We start from the raw sequence: 25,571 nt of genomic DNA, 5'->3' as shown, positions 1-25,571 counted from the left end.
CAGAACTTTTTTGAAGATAAACTCCCAATAAAATATACATTATTTGAAGAAACCAGTCACCATGAGGGAGAGCTAACAGAAACAACAAACAGTAGATTCAGAAGCTTGCAAATTGGAAATTATAACTTTATACTGATGTTGTCTTTTACTATAATCTTGCTCGTGCTTTGGTTCTCATCCAGGGTTAATGCAAAACTTTTTAAAATACCTTAATTTTCATCTCTATTATGATTACGACACTTCTTGAAATCTACCCAAAGTGAGCTAAAGAAAGTTTATGTATAAAATTTAACATGGGGCATACAAGGTGGTTCATTTTTATTAGATGGAACTAGATAGCTGATGCCTGTAAATGGCAAACTGAATTAACTACCAGAATGTACCGAGCCCCATCTACTATTTTGAAGCTAGATTATCTGTATACTTTAACGTATTTAGTCTAGCTTCAAAAACTGGATGAATCTGGCTCCTCCAATCCTTTTGGATAGCATTTTTTTAAATGTTAGGAAAAATGAGTCCACGTTTAAAATGAAGAGTTTGTGCACACCTAAATTTAAGAAATCGCTTTTAAGTTTAAAAGCTTAAAGGTTACAAAGAGAATTCCAAACACCCTTCACCTTCTAATCACCTGTTTAAGCTTGAAATATTCATTCCAACTCTTTTCTTGGTGTAGTATTTTAGTTTTAGTCTACTTCTTTATTTCAATTTGTTTAAAAATATTGACACACTAAAACCAAAAGCCACACATGTGATTTTTAAATACAAGCCAAAATAACTCGTTTTAAAAATGCAAAACAGTGAAAAGAGAAACACGAAAAATTAAGTGGTCTCATTTAAATCATCCTGATCTATATGTACTTTGACAACGTTTGCATCTTTTAATCTCCAAAATCTTGCTTAAAATGAGAAAATGGAAGCCCAGAGTGGTAACGTGTTCAAGGTAGTACCAGAACATTGAAATCAGGACTCCAGGCGGGAGAAGCCTAGGAAGTGTTTTCCCATCCCCCCAGCGCCGACGTTTTTACATTGTCTTCTCTGAACATAAAAACAGAGGACAGATCATTTTTAAGAGGAGGGATTTAGACATCCCTTAGGAGAAAGGTTACAGATTAGCGAGAATCTTTCAGAAAATCGAAGAACCAACTCCCAATCAACAGAAATCTAGGAGTCGCTACAGCCTGGGGGAGACCTGGCTACGCTGTTAAACGTGTCTTGTTCCTTTTCCACTATTATACCCCAGTCCTCTGAAATGATTCTTTATAATTAAAAGCCTAAATCTGAACATTCTTGAGTCAACTTGCGGGATGATTTCAGCGCAGTTTTGGAAGAAGCCACTACAAGCCACGCAGCAAAACCCTCCACCACCAACACGTAGAGTGCTCCGCCCCAGTAAATTGGAGGGCGCCAAGAGGCAGCTCTGTCCTCCCTTTTCCGCCACCGACTCGTAGTCACTTCCTCACTGCCTGTTTATCTCCACATTTATTTCCATTGCTATTTCCCCCTTTACCTCTTGAAGCGATAATCCAACAAGCATAGGAGACAGGGAGAAAGAGCAGCCAGGTCAGGGGAAATGAATGTCTGCGAGGCCACGATTTCTTCACGCAGTTTGTCCGGCACTGACGGAGAGAGCCTCGAAGAGAGCCGGGTCCTGCTGCACGGGAGAGGGGGCCTTGCGTCCAGAGCTCGATGCGCTGATTGGTTGGTCAGCCGCGGCCGGGGAAGAACCCGGATGTGCCTGGGTAGCTGTGTTGGCAATTGGGGTTCTGAGGTTTGGGCGTTCTGGGCGTGCTGGCAAGTCGAGGCGGATGGCGCGGGGTTGGGCTGGCTTCTCTGAGGAGGAGCTGAGGCGACTAAAGCAGACTAAAGGTAAAGGGACGGGTCTGCACAGATTTAATTCTTGGGTCTGTTAAGGGGAAGGGGCGGGGTTGCAGTTTTTGAGGGGAAAGGGGCGGGGAAAAGGGTTATCTGTGTTAGGGGAAGGAGCTATAAGTGGGAGGAGAGGCTTGAGAGGGCGCCAGAAGTGGATGTGCTTGGAGCCACGGCTGGGGGAGGGGGGCAGGCACAGAGAACTGGGGTCTACTTTTAGAAAAGAGACTTCAGGCATTTATTTCAGGGATTTGACTTTTTCCGGTGAAAGGAAGTGGACTTGGGAGAGGAAGTGACCTGTTAGGGGGATTGCTGCATAGATCAGTGGTTGGAGGGTTGGGGTCTGAGTAAAGGAAGGAGAAGGGGCACACACCATATTAGGTTTGTGATGAATTTATAGAAGCAGGCAATGATTGGGAAAAAGGATCACAGAGGTCTGAATAAATGCAAAAAGTTGGTGCTTTTCATAAGACATCTGGAGTCTTGCTTTCACTTGCCAGGTGATTTTTGCAGCTCTTTCCAACTCTTGAGAGTCAGCAAACCAAAAGGGTCTTTGAGAAGATAGATGTGAAATATCTAGCTACCTATCTACGCCTCTGTCCATCCATCCATCCATATCTACTGACTTTAGTGTAAGCTAAAATTTTGTGCTTCCTTCTCCAGCTTTATAACGTAATCATTGAATGGACTTGTACTATTTTGTTATCTTTCAATGAAGAAATTAAGTTTGCTGATACTTTGTGAGAAACTCTTGGTAATATAAACGGTGCTTTGATTGTGGTTGAAATTTAGTAAAGTTCTGTACAGTGATCCTGGTAGTGCACACCTCTTCTGTGAGCTTACACCATTCTTGGTGTCATAACTTATACATTGTGGGAGAAAATTAAATAAGCTCTGCCATGCCTTTAATTAGAGTATGTGAGAAAACTGGATGTTTTCTCAGGTAAGCTTGTGCATTTTTAGCATGGTTGTGAAAATAATCTAGGGCTGACAAGTGGAAAAGGAAGTAAATTTGTAATGTAAGGCCAGTGTAGATTATGTAGATCGAGGAAATTTTGACTGGTCCAGAGACCTTTTAAAACTAAATCATAAAAGTTACACTACAGTTTGTAATTAACTGACATTCCCATGTTCAGATGTATGGAGTACTAGTACCCCTGCTTCTGGTCTGACCAGAAGTTACGGGTATCAGCTTCTGCAATTAGGGATGCTGATATGAACAAGGCCTCATCCCTGCCTTCGAAGAGCTTATAGTCTAATGAGGAGACAAACTATAATATAATGTGATAGTAGATGTTGTACAAGAGCTTGCTACAGAATTAGCAGGAACTTTACTGTGCTGGTGGTTGGGTGGAGCTTGGCACAATTTCACAGAAATTATGTGTTAGCAGAGGTGAGTTTGCCAGGGGAAAGAAGACTTAACGTAGAAGGCTAAATTAAACATTGGGTTCATTATGTGGAAGTAACGTTTCGTACGTTAAGGACCTTAACTTAAAGACCTATCATTTCAGTGAGAGGTTAGAGCATAGACGTCAACTCACTAGTCTTTGATCACCTTAAGAAAACATCTCAGCATCTTTGTATACTCATAGCCAAACGCTCATTGGTATATAGAAGATCTCCCAGCTCTGCCTCTAAATCTTTTTGTCTTGAAGTTCTTATTTATAAGACTAGAACAGCTGAATCTTTAATTTTTAAGGCTCCTTCCAGCTGTTCTCCAGCCTTAAAAATATATTTAGGGCTTCCCTGGTGGCGCAGTGGTTGAGAGTCCGCCTGCCGATGCAGGGGACGCGGGTTCGTGCCCAGGTCCGGGAAGACACATGCCACGGAGCGGCTGGGCCCGTGAGCCATGGCCACTGAGCCTGCGCGTCCGGAGCCTGTGCTCCGCAACGGCAGAGGCCACAACTGAGAGGCCCGTGTACCGCAAAAAAAAAAAAAAATATATATATATATATATATTTAAATAACCTATGAAGATGGGGTTGGTTGCCAGCAAAAATAAAGACAAGACTACTCTAGAGAAACCCATATGGGCATTTGGGAAAGTCAAAAAGTTCTTAATAATCTTGTTTATATTGTTTATAATATTAAAAAGCTGGAAACAACCCAAGTGTTCATTAACAAGGGAGTGGATAAATAAATTGTGGTATAATCATCCACTGGGCTACTATACAGCTAGTGGGAATATATGAACTATAGTCACATGTATTAACATGTATAAATTTCATAAACTTAATAATTATGAAAAGAACAAATTGCAGAAGAATATATACAGTCTGATACCATGTATAGAAGTTCAAAATCATACAAAGCAGGTATATTCTTTTAGGAATATAGGAGATATATAAAGAAAATCAAAGGAATGAAACACAAAATTCAGGGTGGTGGGAAGGCAAGGGAATATGAACAAGAAGGGGCAAATACACTTTCAGAAGTACTGAAAATTATGAAATCAGGTTAAGCCAATTTAAGCTGCAGTAACACATATCCCTAAAGTATCAGTTGTTTGAAATAATAAAGATCTCTTTTCCACTCTAGTTTCATGTCTTCCATGGGTTGACATGGTCACTACACACCATGATTTGGTATTGTCATAGGAGTTCACCATGGCAGGAGAAGATTGAGAATTGAGCATTGGGAATGTGTCACTCCTACTTATGTTTCATTTAGCAAAAGTAAGTCATATGACTTGGAGGACAGGAAGTAAAATTATCTTGTGTGTTCCAAAAGAGGGGTAATGTGTCAGTCCTTGAACATCAGTTACGTCTACTGTAGTCATGTTTTATAAAACTGTGTTATGAGTTTTTATACTTCGTACAAGTTGGATGTGTATATGTAACAGAGACATACATATTATTTAATGTATAGTTTATTTTGTAATGAAAAAATTGTAAATAAACAGTGCTGTCAATTTCTAATTAAAGAAAATATTCACGAATTCTTTTTTTTTAAATTTTATTTATTTTTGGCTGCATCGGGTCTTCGTTGCTGTGTGCGGGCTTCCTCTAGTTGTGGCAAGCAGGGCCTACTCTTCATCGTGGTGCACGGGCTTCTCATTGTGGTGGCTTCTCTTGTTGCAGAGTATGGGCTCTAGGCGCGCAGGATTCAGTAATTGCAGCACATGGGCTCAGTAGTTGTGGCATGCGGCTCTCTAGTTGTGGAGAGCAGGCTCAGTAGTTGCGGTGCACTATCTTAGTTGTTCCATGGCATGTGGGATCTTCCTGGGCCAGGGATCGAACCTATGTCCCCTGCATTGGCAGGCAGATTCTTAACCACTGTGTCCCAAGGGAAGTCCTGAGTTCTTTTTTCTAGATACTAGTTCTTTGCCAGTTAAATTATGAATATCTTCTCACAGTATGTAATTTATCTTTTAACTCTTATCTTTTAATGAAGAAAGTATTTAATTTTAATATGGACAAATTTGTTAATTCTTCTTTTATAGCCAACGTTTTCTGTATTTTAAGAAATTAGCACCCTACTATAAGTTCTAAAAGATATTAATCCCTATTTTCAATTAAAAGTTTTTAAAAATCATTTTTATTATAAGCTGTAGCAGATTCAAAACATTGCATAAAGAAATGTGTTTCTGATGTGTTTTAAAGTGTTGATTTGACATTTAAGTCCTTAATCCATTTGGTGAGTGTTTTGTTTGTTTTTATATGGTATGAAGGATAGAGCTGATTTCATCTTTTCCATATAGATAACCAGTTTTCTCCCAGGTTCATTTATTGAAGAGATCCCACCTTTTGTTGTTGATCTGCTGTGCTACCTCTGTTGTATACCAGTGCTTCAAACATGTATGAGCTTGTTTCTCTGTTCTTTATTCTAATCCATTGGTCGCTTATCTATTCCTGCACTGATACCACAGTGTTTTAAAGTTTTGCAATATTCCTGATAGCTAGTAGTCTAGTCCCCTTCTTTTTCTTTGGAAGTTTCCTTGCTATTCTTGAACTTTTACCCCTTCATATAAAAATTTTGTGATTTTACCAAATTTCATGGAAAACCCAGTTGAAATTTTTATTGGAATTGCATTGAGTCTTTAGATCAATTTGGGGAGGTTTCACATTTTCACATTGTGAACACTACCACTAACGCAGTATGTGTCTTCATTTATTTAGGTCTTCTTTAATATCTTCTAATAAAATTTTAGAATTTTTCCTGTAGAGGTTTTGAACACTCTCTTGCTAGATTTGTTCCTAGATACTTGATAATTTCTAGTATTGAAATATCTTCTCTTTAATTATATTTTCCAATTGCTGCTGACATATGAAGAATACAAACAAGCCAAAATAAAAATCAACAAAAGATATGAATATATATTTCTTAGTAAGGGAAATATGAAGAGATGCTTATCACCGTCAACAATCAGAATTACAAATCAGGACCACAGTGAGATACTACTTCATACCCATTTGATTGACAAAAATCAAAGTTTGATACTATTATATATTGAAGAGAAAGTGCATCCACAGGATCTTATACGTTGCCAGAGGGAATGCACTTTGGAAAGCAACTTGACGTTTCTCCTAAAGTTATACTTTATGACACAACAGTTCTTAGATGGTATCTAAGGTAAATTCTTGTACCTATACAAGAGGAGACATTAAAATTAAATTAGCATTAAAATTGAATGGCTAAAGCAACATGAACAATATGGATGAACATTGGCAATATCATATTAAGTTAAAGATTACATCCACCATGACACCCTTTATATAAAGTTAAAGCGAAATAAAATTTTAAATATTTGTAGATGCAGTATGACATAAAAAGCAAAGGAAGGGAATGATCAACACATGATTCAAATGATGGTTGTCTTGGTAGGAGAAAGTAGAGCTTAAACTCAGCCTCTTGGATTGATTTAACCCAGAAATGTGTTTGTCTTTCTATTTTTCCTTTTTAGGGTTATCTAATCTTTAAATTTCTTTTTAAATTAATAGTGGTGAAAATACTTCTAGTTCACTTCTCTTCCCAGTATATTCCTATTGCCGTTGTTTTTGGATCAGACCAAGTGCTAGTTCAGCATTGAATTGTGAGCAGAAGTGTTATGTCACTCCTGGGTCAGAGCAATTAATTGCTGAACCAGGACCTTCCTGAGCTCTCTTCTCACCTGCCATGGGGGCTAGCAACACTAAATGGCTGTGCAGTCGGCCTGGTGCCCTAAGAGACTGATTAGCAGAAAGATGCTGCTGGCCTTCAGTTGGCACGTGGCATTAATGAGAAATAAACCTTTGTTGTTTAAAACCACAAAGATTCCAGGGTTCTTTGCCTCTGCAGCATAACCTAGATTTTCTTGATTGATGCAATTCCCTATATTTTACATAAAAATCTGAATTTTTCTGGTGAAAAATCAAAATGTCTGATAACACTGACCTAAATTTTTTAGTGACAGCTGCCATTTTTAATGGCTAGAGGTGGCTGTGGATCGCCCCCTTTAAACTGTGCTTGTGCTCCCAGTTTACCACAGTCTTCTGGATACTCGCAGCCCCCAATATAAGTATGTAAAACAGTATGTTCCCTTTTTTTCCAGTTCTTCCTAAAAAACCTAATTTTTTTTAAGAGCAGTTTTAGGTTCATGGCAAAATTATGAGGAAGATACAGAGGTTTCCCATTTACTCCCTGCCCCCACATGTACATAGCCACCCCCATTATCAACATCTTCCACCAGAGTGGCACATTCATTATAACCTACATTGACCCATCATTATCACCCAAGTCTATAGTTTACGTTAGGGTTCACTCTTGGTGTTGTACATGCTATGGGTTTGGACAAATGCATAATGTCATGTATCTGTCACAGTATACGGAGTATTTTCACTGCCCTAAACATCCTCTTTTCTCTGCCTATTCATCCCTTCTCTCCTCAGTCCTTAGCAGTCACTGATCTTTTTACTGTTTCCATAGTTTTGCCTTTTCCAGAACGCCATATAGTTGGAATCATACAGTATATAGCCTCTTCAGATTGTTTTCTCTCACTTAGTAGTATGCAGTTAAGGTTCCTCCATGCTCTGTGTGGCTTGACAGCTTATTTCTTTTATTTTTAACATTGAATAATATTCCATTGTCTGTGTGTACCACAGTTTATCCATTCACCTACTGAAGGACATCTTGGTTGCTTCCAGGTTTTGGCAATTATGAGTAAAGTTTCTGTAAACATCCATGTTCAGGTTTTCATGTGGACATGAGTTTTTATTGCCTTTAAAATACCAATGAGGGGCTTCCCTGGTGGCGCAGTGGTTGAGAGTCCGCCTGCCGATGCAGGGGACACGGGTTCGTGCCCCGGTCCGGGAAGATCCCACATGTCGCGGAGCGGCTGGGCCCGTGAGCCGTGGCTGCTGAGCCTGCGCGTCTGGAGCCTGTGCTCCACAACGGGAGAGGCCACAACAGTGAGAGGCCCGCATACCGCCAAAAAAAAAATAATAAAATAATAAAATAAAATAAAATACCGGTGAGCACGATTGCTATATCCTATGGTAAGAGTATGTTTAGTTTTTTGGGGTTTTTTTGGTTTTTTTTTTTTTTTTTTTTGCAGTATGCAAAAACCCGTGTCCCCTGTATCGGTAGGCGGACTCTCAACCACTGCGCCACCAGGGAAGCCCAAGTATGTTTAGTTTTGTGAGAAACTACCAAACTGTCTTCCAAAGTGACTACCATTTTGCATTCACACCAACAACGAAAGAGTTCTGGTTGCTCCACAACCTCACCAGCATTTGGTGTTGTCAGTGTTATAGATTTTTGGCCATTCTAATAGTTGTGTAGTGGTATCTTGTTTTAATTTTCATTTCCCTGATGGCATGTGATTTGGAATCTTTTCATATGCATATTTGCTGTATGTATATCTTCTTTGGTGACAAGGTGTCTGTTAAAGGTCTTTGGCCCATTTTTTAATCAGGTTGTTTTCTTGCTATTGAGTTTTTAGAGTTTTTTTGTATATTTTAGATAACAGTCCTTTTTTATCAGATGTGTCTGTTGCAACTGTTTTCTCCCAGTTTGTGACTTGTCTTCTCATTCCTTTGACATTGTCTTCCACAGAGCAGAAGTTTTTAATTTTAATGACATTCGGTTTATCAGTTATCTCTTTTATGAATAGTGCCTTTTGGTGTTATATCTAAAAAGTCATTGCTGTGCCTGAGATCATCTAGATTTTCTCCTGTGTTGTCTTCTAGGAGTTTTATAGTTTGGAGTTTTGCATTAGGTCTATAATCCATTTTGAGTGAAAGGCATAAGGTCTGTGTCTAGATTTATTTATTTTTTGCTGGAGGATGTCCAGTTGTTCCAGCCCAGTTGTTGAAAAGAATATTTTTATTCCATTGTATTGCCTTTGCACCCTTGCCAAAGATCAGTTGACTGTATTAATATGGGCTCTGGGCTCTCTGTTCTATTCCATTGATCTCTATTCTGTTCTTCTGCTGATACCCACTGTAGCTTTATAGTAAGCATTAAAGTCAAGTAGTGCCAGTCCAGCTTTGTTCTTCAATATTATGTTGGTTATTTTGGGTCTTTTGCCTCTCTATATAAACTTGAGAATCATTTTGTCAATATCCATAAAATAACTTGCTGGGATTTTGATTGGTATTGTGGTGAATCTATAGATCAAGTTAGGATGAACTGACACTGACATCTTGACAATGCTAAGTCTTCTTACCAATGAATGTGGGATATCTCTCCATTTTTTTAGTTCCCTGATTTCATTCGAGTTTTGTAGTTTTCCTCACAGATCTTGTACATATTTTGTTAGATTTATACCTAAGTAATTCTTTTTTTTTTTGAGTGCTAATGTAAACGTTACTGTGTTTTTTATATCAAATTCCACTTGTTCATTGCTGCTAGGAAAGTAATTGATTTTTGTATATTAATCTTGTATTCTGTAACCTTGCTATAATGACTTATTAGTTCCAAGAGGTTTTTTGTCATATGTTTAATCCTTAAGTGACCTGATTTGTTGTTTGGGAGTTTAAAAGTTAGCATTTTTAATCTCATAGGTAGGTTCTGTGAAAATGCAAAATAAAGTGGAAGCTGTATTACTGACTTTCAGAGGGATATTAATAATTCAGCTAACAAGTGTAACTGAAAGGTAAGCAGGCTCAGTGACATTTTCTGATGGTGTGAATAAAGATCAGTAGCCAAGAATAAGTTTCTGTTGCAAGATGTAGGACTCTACTTTGTGTTTCTGTCTAAAGTCAGCAATGACATTTTACTTTTGATTGTATGTCTTTGAGAATATTTTCTTTAATTCTTACACCAACTCCATGAGATAAGTAGAGCAAGTAAATTTTCAGCCAGTTTGACAGATGAAGAAACTGAGGTATGGAATAATTAATTGACTTGCCTAAGGTTACTGAGGTGTGGAGAAAAGCAGCACCAGAACTTTGACTCCAAAGCTTTTAACTCTCCTTTGGGAAATTTAAATATTAAGCTTATGTTGTTTCAAAGGTCAATATGCAGGATTTAAAAAACACACTTAGTTCATTTATTAGCACTTATCATAGTTTCATTTCTCAGGCATTTAGTAAAGAATACCTCTTACAGATCTTATGTAGTATAGTATGAATGTGAGTCAAGATTCTCCAGTTGTCTGACCTACAAGGTTAACACTGGTATGGACAATCCAGAAAGTACAATAGAAGTGTTATCATTTAGTTTGTAATGCTTTTAAGAAAAATTTCTCCCGATTGTTTTATCTTCCTCTATTGCTTTGCTCAGGCTGCTATTAAAATTAACTTGCATACATTGATTAAAGGCTAACTACACTCTGGGGAACACAGCCCTGGACTGTTTGGAAGATAAAGAAAACAATTTAGGGTTAACTAGCATTCCTAAAATTAAGAGACTTCATTCAGCTCTACTTCGTGTATCATGTCTACCTATGTATCAAATTACCCTAAGATCTGTTAAAATTTAAGAAAGGTGAAGCCTATTTGAAAACAACCACCATTTTATTTCAGAAGAACAGACAGAACCATAAATCAAATTTAAGGCATATCAGAGAATTCATTTGTCTACCTACTTTGGTCACATTAGATTCTTTTGGCAGTTAGCAAATCAAGTTGAAACCTTGCTTTGTATTCTAAGGCCTAACTCACAGACAAATGGACTTCCTCAAAGATAATTGAGAACTAAGGAAGTTTTTGTTAAATATTAACGGTATGATCGGAGAACTGTCAAAACTCTGCAAGAAGATGGCTGTTTTTCTCTGGGATTTTAAGAAAGAGAAGGGGAGAAAAACCCTGCAAAATTATCAGAGTTTAATGTTAAAGCTTTATTTTCTTAGAGAAATTATAATTATTTGCTGCTCACACAAAGGAATTTTTCTCCATTCTCTTTTTTATATAGATCCATTTGAACCACAGCAGCGTCTTCTCCCTGTGAAGAAAAGTCGACAACAACTTCAGCGAGAAAAAGCCCTTCAAGAGCAAAGCCAAAAACTTGGACTTCAAGATGGATCAACCTCATTACCTCCAGAGCAGCTGCTTTCTGCACCAAAACAAAGATTTAATACTCAAAGACCATGTTCTTCTCCCCCCACTCCCCCCACACTCACCTCTCCTATTGGTGATGGAAAACCACAGGGTATTGAAAGTCAACCAGGGAAACTAGGACTTAAGAATTCCCATGAAGGTCACAAAAATGCTGAGGTTCTACCTCCAAAACCAGATTGCAAATTGGAAAAAAAGAAAGTGGAATTGTTAGTAAGTCTGTATATCCATGCGACTTTTTTCCATTTTAACGTTTTTTTCCCATTGGGCTTTGAAGAAATGCATTTTGTTTGTTTTATATTCTAACGTAGAAATGTAATGAATAAACTATTGAAAAATAGCTACCACCTAAATATAAGTAGCAGTGTTACACACTTCTTATGTTTTATGTTATTTAGTCTTTACAATAGTCTTACGATGCATGTTCATTATTTTCACTTTATAGATGAGATATCTTGGACTCAAAGATACTGTATTCCCAAAGTGAATACACCACTAATAAGTAGCAGAGTTGGGGTTCACATACAGGACTCTCTGGATCCAGAGTCTATGCCCTTTACACTCACCAGAACCAGTTCTTATATGCATGGTACTCCTCCCCAAATTGAACCCATTCTTTCAACTTCCAGATTGCATCTCCATTGGCCCAGAAAAGGGTACTTCTGAAGAGACGTGAAGGGATGGTCAAAGGAAAAAGTATTGGAAATTGAGAGGACTAATTAAATAATTCAGCTGCATCATTAGATTTCTTTTTTTAATGTGTTTGTATTAGAAACCACCTGCAGAATGTGGTTTAGCCACATTTTTGTGGAAATTACCATTCTATGACTTGTGAATTCTTATAATCAGAATTTTTTTTTATTATATAGTTTATGTTTGAATATCCACTCTTTATTTCCTCCTGATTTATCACTCACAGGGAAGAAAGAATGGTATTTGTTTCTTTTTTCCATTTTCTGAGTCTTTCTTTTTCAAAGTGTCTTATGTTTTTTCTAATCTCACCTATTTTTCCAATCTCTGCTAATCCAGATTCTGTACTGAGTTTTAAGTGTTTCCTGCCCACCAGGGGTTTACAGCCAAGAAATCATTTTGACCAGAGACAGAAAGCCACATGAAGTATGAGACCCAAATTAAAGAAGTGCATACTTTTAATGTCTTAAGTGTAGTTTACCAGCCAAGTCCTGAGACAAGTTGTTGCGGGGGTGTGTAAATTGAGCTGGAGAATTTAGACTGAATGTCATTAGGAAAATTATTCTCTTTTTAGGTACTTGAGAAAATATTCATAGAAGACATGTAATCTCAGGAACTCTTGTTAAAATGGAGAAATTCTGAGGCTCTAAGAGGGGGAAAGGAAAAGTATATACTAGAGAAGGTCAGAGATGACATTTCACTTTTCTGAAAGAGGCACAAGATAAGCCAGAAAATAGAGAATTAAGGAAGTGAAGAAGGACTTGGAAGCAGAAGATGCTTGCCTAGTGAGTTCCTTGATGCTGTGATACCCCACCAAGACCCCTGAAGGAGAGATACCCTGATAAAAATAATGGTTAGAGAAAATCCAGGTGTCACTGTTGCACACCATTTGGGTGCTGGGTGAGCTGGAACTAAGGTATCTGGGGAGGAGGTACCTGCAGGTAGTAAAAATGAGAAAGGACCAATGCCAGCACTAAGGTGGAGACTGTAGGAACGGAGAGAAAAGGATAATTTTGCAAGTGGTTACTAGGTCTGGGAATAGAGATTTTTGATATAATGGCTGTGAGAAATGACAGTAATAGGAGCAAATAGCTTTGTCATTACCTTGTTTAATTTGAGTTGACATTAAGTTCATGAATTTACAGGAAATTTTAATATATTTCTTTTAGAATTGGAAAGATGGGAAGACAATTCATATTTTCAGATCTTTGGAGTTTTTCTTTAGCCCAACATTCAAGTCTTAGTTCATAGTGTTTCACTCTGTTTAAAATGTTTAAGAGCTAGAAAGAAGTGAGCAAATTGTAAGAGAATGTATGAAATAAACATTGGTTACTGTGCTAAAGGTTATTACATGGTGAAGATGTGCATTATAGAAAACTATAAAAGATATGAAATTAGTTACAGAACAACTTATTTTGCTTTCTGTTTTGCATATAACACATGATTAACTTAAACAAGTTTCTTTGTACTCCAAAAAAATGCCATAGTACTCTGGCTTCCAGTTTGGGTTCCTAGGTTATATATGTATAATGGATTTCAAAGGGCCAATTTATATAAGTCTTCTTTACTTCAAATCGTAGTCTTTGTTCCTATTAGAACAAAATAATGAGCTACAGACGGGTTCCTTTTAAGAGGACTTTTTTTTTTTTTTTTTTGCGGTACGCAGGCCTCTCACCGTTGTGGCCTCTCCCATTGCGGAGCACAGGCTCCGGACATGCAGGCTCAGCGGCCATGGCTCACGGGCCCAGCCACTCCATGGCATGTGGGATCTTCCCGGACCGGGGCACGAACCCATGTCCCCTGCATCGGCAGGCAGACTCTCAACCACTGTGCCACCAGGGAGGCCCTAAGAAAACTTTTGAAAGAAAATATATATAATCTGGTTGATTAAATTTTATACTTAGGAACTGAGACTGGTAAGGTGGAGCAGGGTTTCAGAAACTCATTTTTATACTTTTGCTCCCTAGGCAAGAAAAATCTCGTTGGGAAGTCCTCCAACAAGAACAACGGCTAATGGAAGAGAAAAATAAACGTAAGAAAGCTCTTTTGGCTAAAGCTATTGCAGAAAGGTGAGGCACCTGAACCAGGAGAGCTTGTTTGTAATCTGTAATTAGTTTTGTCATGTTTTATATTTATTTTCCTATGTCTGTTCTAATAAATGGCGTTTTCTCTACAACCATTACTTTTAAGACCTACTAAACAAATTATGCTTTACAAATGATACTGAAATTACAGTCTTAATTTATTAAGGAGGGCTTTTTAAGCATAGATTATAATGTATTTATGAATACAGGGGCAATTAAAACTTAAGGATCATCATCAGTGTTTTTAGTTTTAACCATCTACACATTCATAAGGAGCAGTAAATAGCTATCAACATAAGTAAATTAGCAACAAATGCAGGTTTTAATTTTCACATAGGCCTTAATCATCTGACATGTAGAGGAATAAGATTACTCCACATAAGTGACTTATACACCCACAAGCCTAATTGTATTTCCTATGGCCATTTTTCTTAAATAATGTATCCTGCCCCCACTGATAAAAGGTACATGATATAATTTAACTTTTTATCCTTGACTGTGGGTCACCATTATGAGCATTGTCCCATACTGTATACAATTCAGTTTTTTTCTCACCTTCCAGAGTGAGCTTGTCAGCGTTCCCTTTTCCTTTACTGCACTGTACAAGCCTTGAACAACAACATTCCTATTTGAGCCACCTTTCCCATCCCTCACCCACTCTTCCCTCTTTGTAGTTTCTAGTGTGCTGTGGCCTTAGGAAACCAAGCTCAGTCAATAAAGCAATGATTGAGAATAGTGAGAACTAAATGCAAGCAAGTATTCAGAGGCATTTTCTTTTTAGATCTCCAGAAAAGTCTGGCACAACTATTACTCATTAAAGCTGGTGTATGTGTCAGGGGGAGAGGAAGGAATAGGGATGGAGAGAAAGGCACGTGGGTATAAGAGTAATTCAGGATTTTATCTGCCAAAGGGATGTATGTATTTGAAAATAATGATTTTTTTTTCTTACTGGTACACCTTGATCTTTCATGAAGCATAGGAAATACTCAACTTACTGAACTTACGTTTCAAGAAGAAAAACAATGTGATTATTGAAACATGATTATTGAAAAGCATTTTAGTAGTCTTCAGTTTGGAAGAGGTTGGGGAGGCTGTTTACTCGGGATTTTACAAAAAGATTTACAGGCTCAGCACTTACTCTTCTCTACGTGCTTTTGATTTAAGACAGAAAGTATTACTGTAGACAGAAGTGGAAGGAAATATAACCTGATTAGATTATTACTAAATGGATAGTGAATCACTTGAAGTAAAAAGATCACGTGGTTAACTTTTGTAGGCAGAAAATAAGGGTAAATGCATAATGGAGTAGAACAGGAGAATGTCAGTTGCAGTATAGTGGTTTTATTGGGAGTTTTATTCTCCTGTGAGAATGTGTATGAAATTTCAAAATGAGTGGAATTGTGATTAAAGGTTGGCTTTTGTATTTGTTTATTCTGTTTCTTAAGTAGATGATGTACTTGGGGTTGGAGAGAAGGCTGAGGTTGCTTCTGAACAAAGGAACAAAAAGAGTGTTTGGTTTTGAGCCCCAGAAAGAAGAATTTTGAGGACCTGTAGTTTTCCTAAGGAAGAGGAATCAAAGAAGTTTGGGGAAATGAATCTTAAGAAAATTAAAACCGATTGACATATACACGCTACTATATATAAAATAGATAACTAATAAGAACCTACGGTATGGCACAGGGAACTCTACTCAATACTCTGTAATGGCCTATATGGGAAAAGAATCTAAAAAAGAGTGAATGTACGTATATGTATAACTGATTCACTTTGCTGTATATCTGAAAGTAACACAACATTGTAAGTCAACTATACCCCAATAAAAATTATTTTAAAAAATAATAAAACCAAATAGATGTTCTCAGACTTATAAAGGAATGGTGTTTAATGTAGGCAGCTGTTCTTGGCGTCCACTAAGTATCAGACAAAGGAAAGTAGGCTTAGCAAGAAGAGTTTAAGGCTGGAATTTGGAAAGCTGTGTTCAGTATTCCAGCATATCCAGTTCTCTATACAGATACATCCTTTTAGTGCTTATTCTCGTCCTTATGGAATGAATATAGGCCTATGAGTGAACTCTCTATTGGTATTTTTTTTAATTACTTTTTTTCCTTGTGTATAAAAAAGTATGTACTAATATATAATTTGGCCTAATAAGGAGGAAAAGTGCAAATGCAGTTTTAGAGATATACCAAAATGTTACCAGCATTTGTTTTATCTCAGTTTTTCTAGTTTTTTTTTTAATTCTTAAAACTTACACATTATAATCATATTGTATATACAGTAGCTTGCTTTTTTCACTTATATTGTATATGGATACATGATTTTAAAATGTTTTTATTTTTCCACTCATATTCCTCATTTTATAGATCTAAAAGAACTCAGGCAGAAACCATGAAACTAAAGAGGATCCAGAAGGAGTTACAGGCTCTAGATGACATGGTGTCAGCTGACATTGGAATCCTCAGGAACCGGATTGATCAGGCCAGCCTTGACTATTCATATGCTTGGTAAGTTGGGGAAATGGAACTCTGAACAAGGAGTTTAATTTAGTTAACGTTTATTGCTGGCTAGGCCAGGGCATTTATATATGTCATCATTAAGCCTCATAATGACCCTATTAGGTGCTGTATTTATTCCAGTCTTATACTAAATCAAGTATCTCCTTTTTGAAGTCTTCCTTAACTCTGCCCTACCCATTAACCTTGTTTATATCCCTGTTAGAGCATTTCTTGCATTATTTATTTACTTTTTAGTCTTTCCTGCTAAACCATCAGCTGCTTAATATTTGAGACTCTTTAAATGTCTAAATGACTTGCCCCAGAACTCTATATATTATTCTAACACCAAGTCTGTGCTCTTTCTTTTAGAAATTTTGATTATGTGAGATGGTATAGGGACTAGCCTATTTCTCATTTCAGTTTTCATCAAAGAAAGGAGATCTAGTTTATTTTTTAAAACCTTTGAGTATTTGAAAGAAAATACCACTCTGTCTTGAAAGCTTGAAGTTTTTTCTTTTTTTTTTGCAATTATACTGTATATAAAATGGCTTGCTATCATGTGTTTCCTTGGTTTTAATGATTGGCATTTTTTTAAAGAGAAAAAATCATCATTGCATATTCTCAAAACAAACTAACACATGTAAAGAATTACATGAGCTTTGCAAACAGATAAAAGCAAAAAATTAAGCCCAATTTCAGGGTTATCAGTCCTTTCAACATTGCTTTAATCATCCTGGATTGTCTTTTTTCACAAGGGAATGCTGTGTTAATGACTCGGTTTTGCATCTTTCTCTGTAACACTAGAAATCAATCAGAGTGCCGCATTAGTCCAGGGTAAACCACAGCATCAGAATGTTTATGTAACAATTTAATAAAGCGGAAATGCTTGATTGTGGTTTTTAATTCACTGTTTATTGTTTAAGAAAGAGGTTTGTGGTGTCCTTGTGATTTTTGTAATTGTTGTTTGACCATATGCTCTTAGACCTAATGGGTTGCTTTTATTAATTAACTGTGTAAATTAATGCCATCAGTAGCTGATAACTGGTGGTTCCATTTCTATTAATAAGGTCATTAAGGAGGTAACCAAGATTTTATTAAGATTAAACTAAGCGTAGATTTTTAGCACGTTTTATTCTCTGTAACTCAGTTTGCCAGAGGAACATTTTTATGCCTTTGTAGCTCCTTAAATGAATAATTCTGATTATTCTGGATATCTCCACAGAAAAATCATTTGATCGTGTTTTAATTCAGTCCTAGGGGAGGCTGAAGAGGATGCCTTTGTACATTGAAAATTATATAAGAAATGTCATAGTTTTAGCCTTCTGAGAACCACAAAGAAGGTGGGATTCTGGTTAAAAGAGAAGACATCTCATAGTATATGAATATTTTTAATGACATTTTAGTACACTTTTATATAGTAAAAAGATTTTATATGGTAAATTTTTACATCTCTTAAGCTAAAGATGACAGTTTATCATGATACTAGTATTGACATAGATGTATGTGAGTATCCTTATCATATGTGTGAGGTTATTTTTAAAAACATAAGCTCTTGAGTTAAGTCAAAGAGAAGCCACTGACAATTTAGACTAGAACCAGGGTTGTATCTTGTTCATGCATAAGATTAAGACAGTATTTTCTAAATTTACATCTGTGGTTATTAAGAAAGTATAGATTGGTGATATAGTGTTATGGTCTAGATTTCTACTAGAAGGTAATCCGCAGGGCAGTTTCTGTGGTTCTGTGGGAGAGTTCCTTGATTTTTTTTTTTTTAATAAAAACATTGTAGTTCTGTAGTGGCTGGCATGGTGCTGTGTCCACAAAATGTTCTTGTATACGAATAGGCCAGAATTCATCCTAAAATTGGTTTCTGTAGAGCAGTGTCAGGGTATCCACCTCTGAGGAGATGGTACGTGGAGTGTCCCAGCGGAGAGAGTTGTCACTGCTGCTGCTGTTCACAGCTGTGATTACAGTGCTGCCATGTGCTGCGCAGGCAGCTTGTAAAACTAGAGTGCCTGCCTGTAGAACATTTCTTTAACCCTCAGTATACCAGGAAAAACAATGATCACCATTTGCCATCAATGTTTAATAGACGCTCCCATACGCACATGCACACATACACGTGTAAACATATATACATAAATATTTTAAGTCATTTTATGAATAATTTAAAGAAGTAAGAATAAAGGATTGTGGAAAACACCTTTGTTAAAAAATTTTGTATCAAGTAATGTTTGACTGCAAACATTATAAAAAGCTAAAAGAATATCGTTATATCCTTTCAGCCACACAGGATGGTCCAGGTACCTGTAAAATATTGTATGATAAAATTCTTCCTCTTGAAATTATTAACTCTCGGAGAATAACGTATTTCCTTTTCATCCTCAGAAATATATTTTTCGCTCATTGATTCTTGAGTTTGAGAAAATTCATCTAAGATGTGTTTTTCTGAAGACTCATACTCTGAGATTTCACTTACATGGTCAGTTTCACCATCTAGAATCTAGCCTGTCTCTGCATTTATATTGATTTGCTAGGGCTACCATAACAAATTACCAAAAACTGGGTAGCTCAAAACAACAAAAATTTATTCTCTTATGCTTTTGGAAACCAGAAGTCTGAAATCAAGGTGTCAGTGGGGTTGTTATTCCTTCAGAGACTCTAGGGAAGAATACATTCCTTGCCTATTCCAGCTTCTTCTGGTGGCTGGAGACATTCCTTGGCTTGTGGCCACACTACTCAGTTCTGGGTCTCCATAGTCTCATTGATTCCTCCTGTTTTCTCTCAAAAGTTTCTCTGCCTTTTTCTTAAAAGGATACATGTGATTGTATTTAGGGCCCAGCTGGATAGTCCAGAATAGACTCCTCTCAAAATCTTTAACTTAGTTACATCTTTTGCCATTTAAGGAAATGTTCACAGGTTCTTGGGATTAAGAAATGACTATCTTTCGGGGCCGGGGTGGGGTGGTCATTTTTTAGCCTCCACAACATGCATCTTTTGATTTGTCTAATAACTGCAAAATGTCTTCATCTGTCAATTTTCTTTGTCATTCTGGGTGGAAAACGAAAAGTAATAATTCTCATCTGAACAGTGAAAGCTAAGAGCAGATTACAAGTGTGCTATTTCCAGTCTTCTTTTATACCTTATTTAAAGGTGATGTAATACTTCGGCAAAACAGTAAGGAAACTAAGCGATGATGATTTATTTCATTATAGTATCATCCTTTTAGGTCATTCCATCATTCTCTGTTTTCTTACTATTTTAATTTTTTTAGCATAAATGTGAATAATTCATGAGTAATGAGTAAATAATTCCTAGGGTGATGAAATGGCAAAATGTTTCAAGATATAGGAAAAAATATATTTCAACAATCCCATAATATATCTTAGGTTTATAAAAGTGGACCCATATAGTAATTGCAAACTATAATTAAAGTCTGTTTTTCAAAATATAAGTAAATTTTCTCTTTGTTCTCTGGAACACTTCTAAGAAAGGATAAAAATAATGATATGTTGATCCTTACAAATAGAACTGCTCAGGAAAGAAACTGAAGAACTAAGTATTTCATTGGAACCTAATGACATGCCAAGGGTTAATGGTGTTTTAAAAAAATTTCAGGGAACCAAAACCAAGAGACAGTTTCTAGAATCCTTTAAATAAGATTCATTAAATCATTCAACATTCCTTTAAAATAATAAAACAATTCTATAATTACTTTTCCAGTTCAATTTGTCTTACTGTGTTATGTATAATGCTCTTATTATTCTGTTCCAAAGTATGTCTTCATACTCTGATTTGGTATTATCCCCCTGACCCCCAGACTCATAGTGCAGTTTGTGAAACTAATCAATATTTTGCACATAAATCACTCTGTAAAAAATATATATATATGCGTGTTTCTGGCCAGAAGGACTTTAAATAAATAAACAAAATGCAGAATCTTCAGTGATTTATCCAGGGTGAAAGATCATTGGAAACCTAGGGACCTATTTGCAAATTTTAATTTCAATTCAGCATTCATGAGCCCAGTCAGTAAATCTTTACTAACTGACTTTGGCTGAGGGAGACCACAGACTTGCAGAGAAGGGAGGTTTGAACTGGGGGGAGAGACAAGATATGTATACCTGTAGAGAATGTTGTCAGAGCTCTTAAGCTGGATGAAAGAACATTCATAAACAGGATATGTTATAAAGTATGGAAATAAGGGATCCAGATACCCAACACAGCTCCTTTACAACAATTCTTTTAACATAGGGGTGATTGAAAAACATCTAGTTCTCATTCTTATATTTACTAGATGACAGTAAAAAAATGAAATATGAGAAATGAACATAATATAAATAAGTTTTCAAATATAAACACCAAGTCCTTAAATTGTACATAATTTTAATTTTAGATACATGTTTAGTGGTATACTAACAGTGCGCTTTTTTATTCTGGTGCTCTGAAGAAGTAGTTCTGTTTCTTGAATGCCTACCAGGCACTGGGCTAGACACTTGCCCTGTTTATTGTGTTTAATGCTTAATTAACACTCCTATGAGATGTTATTATCATCACCATTCTACAGATAAACCAAGACTTAGTTCAAGAAACCACCCCTGGTCACCATACTGGAATTTTCAGTCACTGCATGCCTTTTCTCCAGCCTCTTCCACAGGAACCTGGCTGTGTTTTGTATTCATGATATTGAGCCTGGGACACACCTGATACGAACAAAGATGGGAACTCCAGAACATTTAATCCATAGACTAAACTGGGGTGCATGGCATGGCCTGGCACTAAGAGTTCTGTTTAAACTGATACGAGTCAAGCCAAGCCAACCCAGGTCCTCCCTCTGGAATTTTGGGATTGGAACACTGAGGGATTGAGTGGAGTGAATTTGATGTCAAGGCACAGCTGGTGGCCATATTGGGCTGTGAATATGATAGGAAAGCCTAAATGAGAGGAACTGTGGTTTCTCAGCATTAGCATGAGCAATAGCCTTTGATTCCAATGACATGCCTGTGAGATTGCCTCTTGTATCCTACAATAAAACCCATTTTTTACCTGAGTGAGTATGACTGAATATCTGCTCGTTACATCCAGAAAAAGCCTTCAACAAAGGAGGTACACACATAGTAAATGGCAAAGGCAGGTTTTGAACCCTGGGTTCTCTAAAAGCAAGGCCTTTTATTTTTTCACTATATTTCCCTCCAAGACAGAGAATCTTGCATAAGGAGATATACCTGTTTCTTTTTTGCTATAACTCTAGTATTAGAAATTATTTATTATGTTGAGTAAGGTAAGGCAGTCATAACAGGTAAGGCGTCATGGCCTTCACAACTGTTAGTGGTAACTAAATAGAATAATTAGTTGGTAGGTAGGGGTCGTCCTCTTTTCTGGGCAAAAAGAAAAGCAACGCATTATATGGAAAAGGCAAAAAAGAAGAAAAAAAGAAAAAGGAAGATTGCAAAGTGACTTCCCCAAGTAGAATTACCCTACTTCAAATAAATCTGGCATTACCTACCTATGGAGTTTCTATATATATAAAAGTAATAAACTTTTCTTAATAGAAGTCTAACAGTAGTCTGTTACAGAGTGGAGAGGGTGAAAACAACTTAACCTGGGGATTCTCAACTGGGGGCAGTTTTGCCCCTTAGGAGACATTTGGTAATGTCTGGAGACATTTTTGGTTCTCACAACCAGTGGGTGCTACTGACAACCAAGGAGAGAAAGCCAGTGATGTTCTGCACATCCTGCAATGTACGGGACAGCTCCCCACAACAAAGAATTACATGGCCCAAGTTGTCAGTAATGCTGAGGTTGAGAAACCCTGCTTAAACGTATCCTGAAGTTTTCTCTTCTACTTGGTGTTTACTTCTTACTCTCACCTAGTATCATTGGGCTGGCTGCGCTCTGTCATTTCTGAACCACTGTCCATGTCCTTCTCCACCAAAATTTTTCTTCCTTTTCTACTCCATTAATCAAAAGATATGGATTTTCTACTTTCTCCATCTCTTATTATTTTGTCTCATAAATCTAACCAGTTGAGTGCTGGAGCTGGCTCGCCCTGGTTCATGAGAGAGATTTTGTGTATCTCTTCCCAATTCTGTATTCAGTGATGTCTCACTGATAGCTTGAAATTGGACATAGTAATAGTATTTTTACTACAGAAATTGATAAACACTACAAATTAGGGCTCTCCCCCACTGGAGCTAGCACACCACTGAATTAACCTCTCAGCCTGCTTTCATTCAAGCACAGCCTTGGAAAGAAGAAATGGGTGTCGAAGAATGTTGTTAGGTTAGGAGAGTCCAAATGTGCATGTTGTGGAAGTTTCAGCAGCAATAGCCTACTTTGTCTAACGTGTAGATAAGTGTTCGTAAAGTATTAATAGCCATATTTTCATCATATATATATATATATATTTCCCGATTTTGGAGTTTAATTATTATTTCTAGGCCCTCCTTTGACTGTCTTCTTCAATGGAAAACTAATGGACCAGTCTTTGTACCTGTCCCTGCAGGAAGCGGTTTGACAGGGCTGAAGCAGAGTATGTTACAGCAAAGCTAGATCTACAGCGCAAGACTGAGCTTAAAGAGCAACTCACTGAACACCTTTGTACGATCATACAGCAAAACGAGCTCCGCAAGGCCAAGAAGTTGGAGGAGTTGATGCAACAACTAGATGTGCACGCTGATGAGGAGACTTTGGAGCTCGAGGTGGAGGTGGAGAGACTGCTGTGTGAACAAGAAGCAGAAGTAGGGAAACAAGTGGTTCATTCAGAGAGGCCATTTCAGCCTTCTGGGGAGAATATGACCGTAGGGTTTGCTAAAGAGAACAAAAAGCATCAAGACCAGGCTGCTTCCCCAAAGGTAGATGAACAGTGTGAAAGCTCCAGTAGCATTGCCCTTCTTGATCCAGACCAGCCAAATCAAGAAGTTGAAACTACTGTAAAGGACATTTCAGCTGCTCTGACCACATGAGGTGCCAGTGTTTGTTCTTTACAACTAACATTCAGTAAACTAAACTTTCTGTTGTAGATCATGCCATGACCTCTGATAAATGCCTCTTCAAAGCAGTATTAATTTTTAAATCCATTAGTTTTAGTATAACGTTTGAACATTCTAGAAAATCTGAGATTATGATAGTTTTTTATATGGAGGCATAATTCACCTTGATTTTGATCCAGTTCCTTCATTGTACGCTTACAAACAAGTGATTTAAAAGGATGGAAGAAAAACTACACGGTTAATAGTGTTTTTAGACCAGGTGAATACTGAAAAGTAAAGTGAAAAATGAACTCAGTACCTAATTGAACTCATTTAACTTCTCCTGGGAGAAATGTTGAGAATGAGAGTACTATTTTATGTAATCAGTAAAGAGACATAAAAGCTAACATGTGAAAAAGAATGAGGAACAACCAACAAAAGTAGTAGGTTGAATTATCTATTTGGATCTCACTAGAGTTGTAAACCACAACTTGGAAGTTGTAGTTTATGAAAAGAACCAGAAAACTTAAACCAGCATCACTTTTGTTTTCAATTTGCCTTTTAAACGGCTTTAGTTTACAACCTGAGTTTTGGTTAGTTGATACACATGAGCGCACGTGCACACACACACACACAGATAGATATACACATACCATGGTATATAAATAATTTCACTGTTAATATATTGTCTCTTTAATCGGCACATTGATTAAATTTACCCTTCTGCAGGCTGAAAATAATATAAAAAATCTTATTGCTACTTTCATTATCTAAAAAAGTTGATATATTTTCTTAAAGTTACCTCTAAGATATGTGTTTTATATGTTGGATATAAATTATCCTGTCATAAAACATTTAAATTGTTAAAATGATGGTTTTCTTATTACTTCAATAGTTTGTTACTGTCACTAATACTTGACCCCTACATTGTGCTATATGTGAATGTGTAAATAAATATTGTAGTTTCGTCACAAAAATCTATGAATATCACATTAAATTATGATCTATTTATCAGAAATTCCAAAAGTACAAATACTACATTTTAAGTCTTAAAGAACTATTATAAAAGAAGATAAGGACAAATGTAACATTGTATCCATAATAACTTCTGAAAAGTTGGGGACATACTATTTTTAAATGAGTTTCTTTGAGGGTATTACCTTCTAGTAATGCAGATGAACTTTGTATTTTTATATTATGTAATTTGAGTTGAATTTATAGCTTTCCATTACTGCCTTCTCTAAACAGAGGCTTTTATACAGATAGTTGTTTTTTTATTCATGAATTACATACATAAAAACGGAAAGCTTCGTTGTCTAATACACTTGTTTTTCTAAGGAATAAATGATTCTAATGCATTTATAATGTCGCCTTTCAAAGTTTTAAGCAGTTTAGTGTGTATTCTTAAGCACTATGTGGCAATAATGTATCCTGTATCTCCGTGTGGTAGATACACTTACCTCCTTTTTATAAGCTTCTTTTAGGGAAAATCCATCAATTCAGCTTCTATAATATTGGCTAAATGCAGGTAGGTACAATCTAATTCTCAATCTATACTTTAAGTACTTATAAGGTACAAGGAGAATTGAGAACCATGAAATAAATGAATTGGATGGGAACTCAGAGATGATTCGATTTAATCATCTTATTTTACAGTTGAGGAATTTGAGAGCCAGAGATTTCACTTATGGCAGGTTGGCCGACTGGCTCATGTTAAAGTGCTAGTAAAGTTGCAGTTCTAAACTCAATATATCTCATACATATATTAGGCCATGAAGTTCACTGCGTTTTTCCACTTGAAAATTTTGCTTTATAACTCATTCAGGGTTTGTACATGTGAAATGATTTCAAATGTCTATAAAAGGTCCACTGAAACCATTATTTTGAAAAACTTACCTTACTTGGCTTTCCCAGGGTGGTATCCAAGTGCTCAGGTGATGATATAAGTGACAAAGTTATATTGCATCCGTTTTGTACAAGGCAGCTGTC

At 36.7% G+C, this 25,571-nt stretch overlaps 1 protein-coding gene and 1 long non-coding RNA gene across 3 annotated transcripts in view; one reads left to right on the top strand and one right to left on the bottom strand.

Annotated features, from left to right (window-relative positions):
* Positions 1 to 1,670, bottom strand: part of LOC113609222 (uncharacterized) — a 107,518-nt gene extending 105,848 nt beyond the window's left edge. The window contains exon 1 of the long non-coding RNA XR_003428563.1: positions 1,508 to 1,670. This is a non-coding gene — a long non-coding RNA (uncharacterized LOC113609222). The remainder of the gene's footprint in view (positions 1 to 1,507) is intronic.
* GORAB (golgin, RAB6 interacting) lies at positions 1,628 to 24,951 on the top strand. Of its 2 annotated transcripts, none has more exons than XM_027086346.1 (5): positions 1,628 to 1,866; positions 11,200 to 11,551; positions 14,000 to 14,101; positions 16,480 to 16,620; positions 23,117 to 24,951. In XM_027086346.1, the coding sequence occupies exons 1-5, from the start codon at positions 1,806 to 1,808 to the stop codon at positions 23,574 to 23,576; spliced, it is 1,116 nt and encodes a 371-aa protein (XP_026942147.1). In that variant the 5' UTR covers positions 1,628 to 1,805; the 3' UTR covers positions 23,577 to 24,951. The 2 variants fall into 2 exon arrangements, with proteins under 2 accessions (XP_026942147.1, XP_026942148.1); XM_027086347.1 differs by having other exon boundaries at positions 1,712 to 1,866; positions 11,200 to 11,555.
* Positions 24,952 to 25,571: the final 620 nt, after the last annotated feature.

This window comes from Aethalodelphis obliquidens, unplaced genomic scaffold (genome assembly GCF_003676395.1).
Source record: "Aethalodelphis obliquidens isolate GAN/ISIS:26980383/991018 unplaced genomic scaffold, ASM367639v1 scaffold55, whole genome shotgun sequence".
Lineage (NCBI taxonomy): Eukaryota > Metazoa > Chordata > Mammalia > Artiodactyla > Delphinidae > Aethalodelphis > Aethalodelphis obliquidens.
Note: the sequence above shows the minus strand (reverse complement) of the source record. Positions and strands in the feature narration are given on the sequence as shown.

Excerpts from the sequence above, each read along its gene's own strand:
- GORAB (XM_027086346.1), top strand. The coding sequence starts at position 1,806 with ATGGCGCGGGGTTGGGCTGGCTTCTCTGAGGAGGAGCTGAGGCGACTA. Across the intron at positions 11,552-13,999 it reads GAAAAAAAGAAAGTGGAATT|GCAAGAAAAATCTCGTTGGG; the intron begins GTTAGTAAGTCT and ends TTTGCTCCCTAG. Across the intron at positions 16,621-23,116 it reads CTTGACTATTCATATGCTTG|GAAGCGGTTTGACAGGGCTG; the intron begins GTAAGTTGGGGA and ends CTGTCCCTGCAG.